The following is a 7,266-nucleotide window of genomic DNA, read 5'->3' on the forward strand; positions in this document are numbered from 1 at the left end:
TATTTGCCTTTTATTAACTTAAACCAATGCTAAATCAGGTGCTAAATGGGCAGCTAGGGGTCCAATAATCGGGCGGCGTGTGTGCGCTTGTCCTATGCCAGAAGTGCGTCGCCCATCATATTGGACCGGGCACCCCATAGGCATCCAGGACATGCGCTGGAAGCATGCAAAAATGTCATTAGAATCTTTAAATAAGGGTCCTTTGCTGGTTTTAGAACCCTTTTTTGAAATTGGTCTGCACCAGCGCCTGACTCGCCATGTGATAAACTCGCTTAGCAAATCATGACGCTAACAGTCAAGAAGGAACCTGCAGAAGCTCTAGTCAAAGTGGTCATCCTCTCCAGGTTAGTTACTGGTTTGTGCTGTCCTTCTGGGCCTTTTTTTGTCAAATTTTCTCTGACGCACAACTGAATTGTGAGTTCTGAGAAGAACCTTTTGCTGGTGCTGGACTGCTTGTCTGCCTGCAAATATTTTATTTCCCTCGTGGATGGTCTATTAGGTCTGTCTTTGGGGCTGGAGGAGGAGAGGCAGCAGCAAAGAAGACTGGAGCGAGCAGGACTAGCTGGGAGAAGAGGGACAAGGAGGAGGGCACGGCACAGGGGGCCCTACCCATCGTGGATCTTCAGAGAACACTTTGTATCCCAACTTGACAGGAGCAATGTGTGAGGCACTTGCGCTTCACCAGTGAGGATGCCTCAGGAGCTCTATTACCTGCTGCAGCCAGAACTGGAGCCTCAAACCGGGCAGTGGACAGCACTACCTGTGACAACAGCAAACTGAGGAGGTGGAGGAGGAAGAGCAGGAGCAGCATCGCTCATAGAAGAGCTCTAAACCTGAACTATCCCTCCCATCCCAATATACCAACAGCCCCACCATCCATGTAACCATGGTCCTTGAAACCACCATCTGAAAACCCTCCTGCACTCTAACCTCATTTCTGTTGGCCTAACTTTACTCAAAATATTAACACCAACACCAAATCCAGAAAAAAAGTGTTTACTACAACAACTGGTAATAGTGATCTTGTAGATTTAAGAATCAGCTTGTGCAAACCCCTAGTGCCTGTCTTGTGTGCTACAGTGTGGGAGGTAGATGGCTGCTGAGTTTCCATTGAGGACACTTCAGATGGCCGAGGTGGGCGACCTTGAGCAGCTGTGGGCTGTGTGGCACTGACAAGGGCACTGGCAGAAAGGGTGATGGGGGAATAGGTGTACTGTCATCCTGAGAGAGGACAGCAGGTGCCTCTCCCATGGAACCAATGCCGCTCTCCTGGGACTGTGCTTCAGCATTTCTACTGATCTGCACGGGAACAGAGTGCAGGAGTGATGTGATGCTCCGGAAGCCTCTGTTAACTCTGGAAGCCAGAGGCAAGATGGCAGCGGTCTGAGCTTTCATGGCAATTGTGTGAACTGACATGGGAGCTGCCAGAGCTGTCACCAGAGGCTCCATCATGGTGGACTCCACTGCATTGTTCATGGAGCTGACCACTCACTCCATGGTTGGCTGCACGGTCTCCATGTTCTGTACGATGTCCCAACACAGGTCGGAACTGGACTCCTCCATGCTCTCAATTATTGCATGCAAGCTCTCTGGCAGGCAGCCCAGTGTACTTAGCATTTCCTGGTGTATCATAAACAGCCTTCTATGGCCCTCAAGGTCAACATCTGAGTCATTTGCAGCAGGGATAGGATGTGATTTCGTGCTCCGGAGAGCTGGCTCCTGTGGTGTCCTATCGCCCTACCCCAGCTCCTGCGCAGTTGTGCCCGGTGATTCACCATGTGAATGCCCCTCCTTTAGCCTACCCTCTAAAGCGCGCGTGGTGCCAGTCTCTGAGCTGGTGCTTGCTAGGGTCAGATCAAGAGACGCTGCGAATTCAGGAAGGCTGCCCTCTTCTTCCTGAACTGCCACAGGGCCCTTTACATTTTCTTCACCTGAAGTGAAGGAGAGGGACGAGAGTTAGCTTTTAGTGCCAACGGTAAGCAGAGAGAGATCTGAAAGCAGCTGGACATTGTCATGCAGAGTATATGGTGGGATAGAAGTGAGAAGGGAAAAGAGGGTAAGGTGTGCAAAAACCCTGTGGGGTGTCTCCTCCAGCCTCCATGGCCATGAGTGGCCCTCTGCCCATCATTTCCAGAAACTGGTCCCCCCACAGCAGCGACTGGACGTGTAGGTGGCTTTGCCGTACTCCAGTTTCCGCCTGCTCGCTCACGTTGTGTGCCAACTTCTCCTGCAAGAAAGAGAGTGTGTTAGTAGTTGCCTTGAGAGCTGTTTTGAGAATGTGCCGATTAGGGTCGAATAATATGGATGTTGTGTGCAAGATGTGAGGTATGGGGAAGTGAGGGTTCCAATAGTGCTGAGAGTAGGAGATGCAGAGTGTGTGAGTAGGATCAGAAGGAGGTGGAGTGAAGTGTGGTGCAGTGATTGTAGGAGAGTGAAGGAAAGTGGGGAAGGGAGGGTTGAGAGTAGTGAGGCTGCAGGTGTGAGCAGAGAGTAGTTGAGCTGATAGTTAGGATTCTTACCTTACCAATCCTGGTGAAGTCATTAAGTTTCTTTTGACATTGCAGTTATGCCCTGGGCGCTGAGCTCTTGGCATTGACCTCCTGAGCCACCTCTTCCCACTGTTGATGCATGGATTGCCTGGAGGGCTTTCTGCCCCCCGGGGGGAGCAGCTTATCCCTCCTCCTGACTGCCTGAACAAGGGCCTCAAATGCTGTGTCTGAGAATCGGAGAGGTCTTCCAGCCATGTTGCCCAGTTTCAAACCTTTCCTGCTGCCTGCTGCCTGCAGCCAAAGTGCACCTTCCCTTTAAAGAGGAGCGAACTGCCTTTAAGTGGTGTCAGTGATGCCTGATTTGTGGCCCCGCCCAAACAGGTGCGCAACCAATAAGCAGCATGGGTAGTGCTGGCTGCACACCTGTCACAGTATTATGACGTGCCAGCACAAATTTCCCGTGGTCCTTGCGCGCCAGTTATCAGGCATGGTCGAATTTCTAGGCCAGGAACTATATTAATCCAAGGTGTTACAAGTTCAGGTTTTAAAAGCAGATAATGCTGAAATGTACTGATTCCAAAAGTGGGTTTTATCTTCTGTGATCAGAAAGCTGTATTTTTGTCAATAATTGACCTGTGCAGAGTTGCATGACCCTGAGAAGTAGGAATTAGCCTTATTTGCGGTTAACTGCATACTAGATTAAATGTGGACTCTTGCTTTGTTGCCACTCGTTTTCAAAATTGGCAGAATATCAAACCCAAGCCAATTTGTACAGGCTAAACGATTATATATATTTATTTAAAGTTACATAGAAATATGAAACACAGAAGAATTCAAATACTAACAAGTACTAAATCTATTATATATTAAAACTGGTGAGTAGGTTACAACATTATATTCCAAAATACATTGAAAATTCCTACATTAGGCTTGTCAATGGGAAAACCCATTTTAAAAATATCAACGTTTACCTGCAACCTGTAGGCGATGCTGTGAATGGCAAATACAATGTTAAACTCATGTCATGGCAGCATTTGGAAAATGTGAGCACTTTGCACAAGATTACAATATGTAGCTCTGCAGCAGCTGGAAATGAGATTATGCTGTAGCATATCGGTGTTTTAAGAAACCATTTATAGTTGTAAGTATAATATATTTAAATAATGCTTTATCGTAAGCTGAAAAAAAAATGAAATAAGGGCAGAATTTTTTGTGAGAAACAAAATGAGCTGATTCCTAGCCCATGTTTTCACCACTACAATTTCTGTATTGAGAGTCAGAAAATGATCTCCCTGTCTTCTTTGCAAACAATCCAAAACTGTAATATTTTTGTCATGCCACATCTCACAAAGAACCCTTACAAATTGGATGAATCCCAGATTATCATGGGTGTAGCCCAATTTGGGTTCAGTATAGTTAATGATATCCTCTGCAGTCCAAGATGGTGATTGGTTTCCATAAAGGATCATTTGAACTTCTTCATGGCTGAGACCCCCTGAGAATTCTGTTATAGAGTGCCAAGACCCTGATCGTACAATACAGTCTCGAAAATTAGCTGCTGAGCTGGGAGGGAATGTACACTGGATCCTTCCCCTCACGTCTTCCTAACCCAATCGCACTCCCCGCCACCTCTCCTCCACCTTCTCCTGTTTTCCCCCTGTCCTGATCCTGTTCCTTCTTCCATTCTTCCTCCCCACTCTCCTACTACCATCTCTGTCATCCCTTCCTGTCCACCTTCCCCCAACCCTCTTCCCCCAGTCTCCTCCTCTACATCTCATCCCTCCTCTCACCCTTCCCTACCCTTCCCTTTTCCCTCTTCTCCTCCTTCCATCTGCCTCTTCCACCTTGCTTTCCCTTCCCCTTTCCCCACCTGGGTACAGTTATTCTCCTGCCCTCTAACCCTGCTTGACCTGAATACTGCACTTGGTCTTGACTCTCCAAATACAACATTACAGAAGATCAGACAATGTAACTATAATGACAAATGTTCATAAGGGATTAATTACGCTTTTCAAAAACTTCTCCTGACAAAGCCAACATAATGTTCGTGATAAAACATTGCAAGCACACCTCCTTTCTCATTCTCTCCTTCCTGGTGTTAAAAACGCCCTGAAATGCCAGCAGCTTTCAAAAATCCCCTACCCTTGGAGTATCCTGGTTTTTAAGGTTACTAGATGAAACTTGACCAGATTATATCCAGGCATAAAATTAACGATGTTCATACAACAATACTGAATGAATACAGATGTAATTGGGGGTCCTGGAATCACATGATCTGATCAGCTTAATATGCACATCCATCTGTGGAGGTACCAAACCCCTGTGGCAATTTTTTTGAAATTTGGATCAAGCATTTTTTTTTGATCTCCTGAAATAAATCTACCATTTGAACTTTTATTAGAAAATGACACCAAAAAGTTCACATGTTTGCAATAAAGAGTTAAATATAACACTTATTATATTAATTACTATTCTCTTTTCTACTTTCCAGCCTCTTTATTGTTTGTATTGTTCCATGTTGTTTTACTTTTTAACTTTGCTTTCATCTGTTTTACTCCCCCCTCTCAATTCATTTGTTTATTCCTGTAATGTTATTAATCTTATCTGCAGTTAGAACAGAAACTAGATATTGTACCAGCTTTTCCTGATTTTCATTCAGTTCCCTAGGTCACATTTATACTGACACTTGCCTACTATTTCATTTACAGAAATAGACCACCATGCAAAGATCCTGGAAATGTTTATACTGCTTCTTGTCTCCAGAAGGTATTATCAGAAACGATTGCCGGAATCTATTCCACTGTATTTTGAAAACCCACTTCACAATATGCCTTGATTTGATGGCTTTACTAATGGATCAAATTATGTTTAGCACCAACCTGTAAGTTATCAGTTCAAAAATGGAACATTACATTAATGTATGACATGAAATGCTATGAGATTTAACAGTATAATGTGTGGGATTGTCTTTTGATATTTTGGAATGTCCCACAAAATATATTTTCTTTGTGTTATCAGCAACAGTTATCGCCAAGTCACAAAAACAGTATAAATCTTGAATATAGGAATGTTTTCACTGACCTTTCTTTTACATAATAGAACTATGAGACGCTAACCAAATAGATCTGCTGCAGCGGAGCCTGGATTCTCTTTTTGATGCTGCATGAGTATTCTGATGGGTGAGGGCAGACAATGGGGCAGGAATATGTGACGTGAGGCCTCCCGCAGCCTTTGCATCATCGTGTATGTTGTCTGAGTGTGATTCCCTCTAATAAAATCTATAAAACTACGACTCTGCATTTAGAACCTTAATTATTGGCACAGAAACAACAGATCCAAGCTGGTTTCTGTACCAGTAGTAATTAAACCTCTCATGCTACTTGGCACACACTCCTCAATTCTAGCCTTCCCATAATGTACTCATTCTTGCTGCAGGAGAAATTGCTACACAATACCCATGAGTTGTAGACCACAGATGGGGGCATCCCCAACCTGAAGCACTTCATGGACAAGAGCATGGAGCTCATGGGGAGGCACTCTGCTCTTGCTGTGGGAAATCAGCAGGTTAGTGACTCAACTCCTCCACTGTCACCATGGAAGCCCTGTGAAGCACCACACAGCCACAAATTTCCACCCACTCCTCTGTCCCCTTAATTCCAAGGAGGTAATGCTCAACCATTCTTAGCTTTTACTGTCCTTTCCTGCAGATCCACCACAGCAACAGAGAGCACAGGAGGAGCAAGATAATGATGAGGAGCATTGGGGCATAAATATCATCTTCGTTGACTAGGGCAACGATGAAGAACAGGTTGATGAGGACCAGGCCACACGGGAATCCCTGAAGCATGATCCAGGCCGTGTTCCTCTGCCCCAACACCCTCAATCTCATCTGCTGTTTCACTTGCTTTCTCACTCTCATGCACCAGCTCAGCTACATTCATGCAGGGGGAATTAGATAACGTTGGTAAGGATGTGGTGCCAGAACTAAATGAAGGAGAGCATCATGATGACCTGCACTCAGAGGACTCCTCAGTGACAACTACAAGGTGGCAACAGAGCACATTTCATCGCTGACGTCTTCTCTTCTGTGTAACACAGTTTACATTTGACATCAGTGCCTTAACTCCTTCTCCCCCACTCTCAAATAATGTGGAGATGCCGGTGATGGACTGGGGTTGACAATTGTAAACAATTTTACAACACCAAGTTATAGTCCAGCAATTTTATTTTAAATTCACAAGCTTTCGGAGATTTTCTCCTTCCTCAGGCAAACATTTGCCTGAGGAAGGAGAAAATCTCCGAAAGCTTGTGAATTTAAAATAAAATTGCTGGACTATAACTTGGTGTTGTAAAATTGTTTACAACTCTCAAATAAAGTACCCTTCCTAGAACATGACAACACATCAACCCTATATGAGAATGCCAATAATCATCACTTGATGAATTCTCCAGCTCTGGTGTAAAGTGTGTCCATCGCACGAGGAATGTGTTCCTATACTGCAGCCTGGTTGATATTATAGAGATCTCTTGTGGCTGCCTGAGATGAGTCTGCACCATAAAACTGGAGTGCAGTCATCACCTTCATAGTCATAGAGAGAGCAGTGTAGGCAAAAGGCCATGGCTGAGCTGTCCCATTGTCTCTTTCGTGATTCGCACGTTTCTTATACACATCACCTCAGCAAGGTCCTCATATAACCTGTAAAAACGGTGAGAACAGCTTCCACCCCATTTTGTTGCCTAACAAAGTTATTTGCACAATTAAACTCTGAAGTTATGC

At 44.9% G+C, this 7,266-nt stretch overlaps 1 protein-coding gene across 3 annotated transcripts in view; it reads left to right on the plus strand.

Moving 5' to 3' along the window:
- The window catches only part of LOC137326140 (organic solute transporter subunit alpha-like), a 36,478-nt gene extending 30,700 nt beyond the window's left edge, over positions 1–5,778 (plus strand). For 2 of the 3 annotated variants that reach the window (XM_067991008.1, XM_067991009.1), the window contains exons 10-11: positions 5,198–5,370; positions 5,589–5,778. In XM_067991008.1, the coding sequence (XP_067847109.1) occupies positions 5,198–5,325 (128 nt within the window). In that variant the 3' untranslated portion in view covers positions 5,326–5,370; positions 5,589–5,778. The remainder of the gene's footprint in view (positions 1–5,197; positions 5,371–5,588) is intronic. The other variant, XM_067991010.1, reaches the window with a different exon arrangement.
- The last annotated feature ends 1,488 nt before the right edge of the window (positions 5,779–7,266 follow it).

The sequence above is a fragment of the Heptranchias perlo genome, chromosome 10 (assembly GCF_035084215.1).
Source record: "Heptranchias perlo isolate sHepPer1 chromosome 10, sHepPer1.hap1, whole genome shotgun sequence".
NCBI classification, from domain to species: domain Eukaryota; kingdom Metazoa; phylum Chordata; class Chondrichthyes; order Hexanchiformes; family Hexanchidae; genus Heptranchias; species Heptranchias perlo.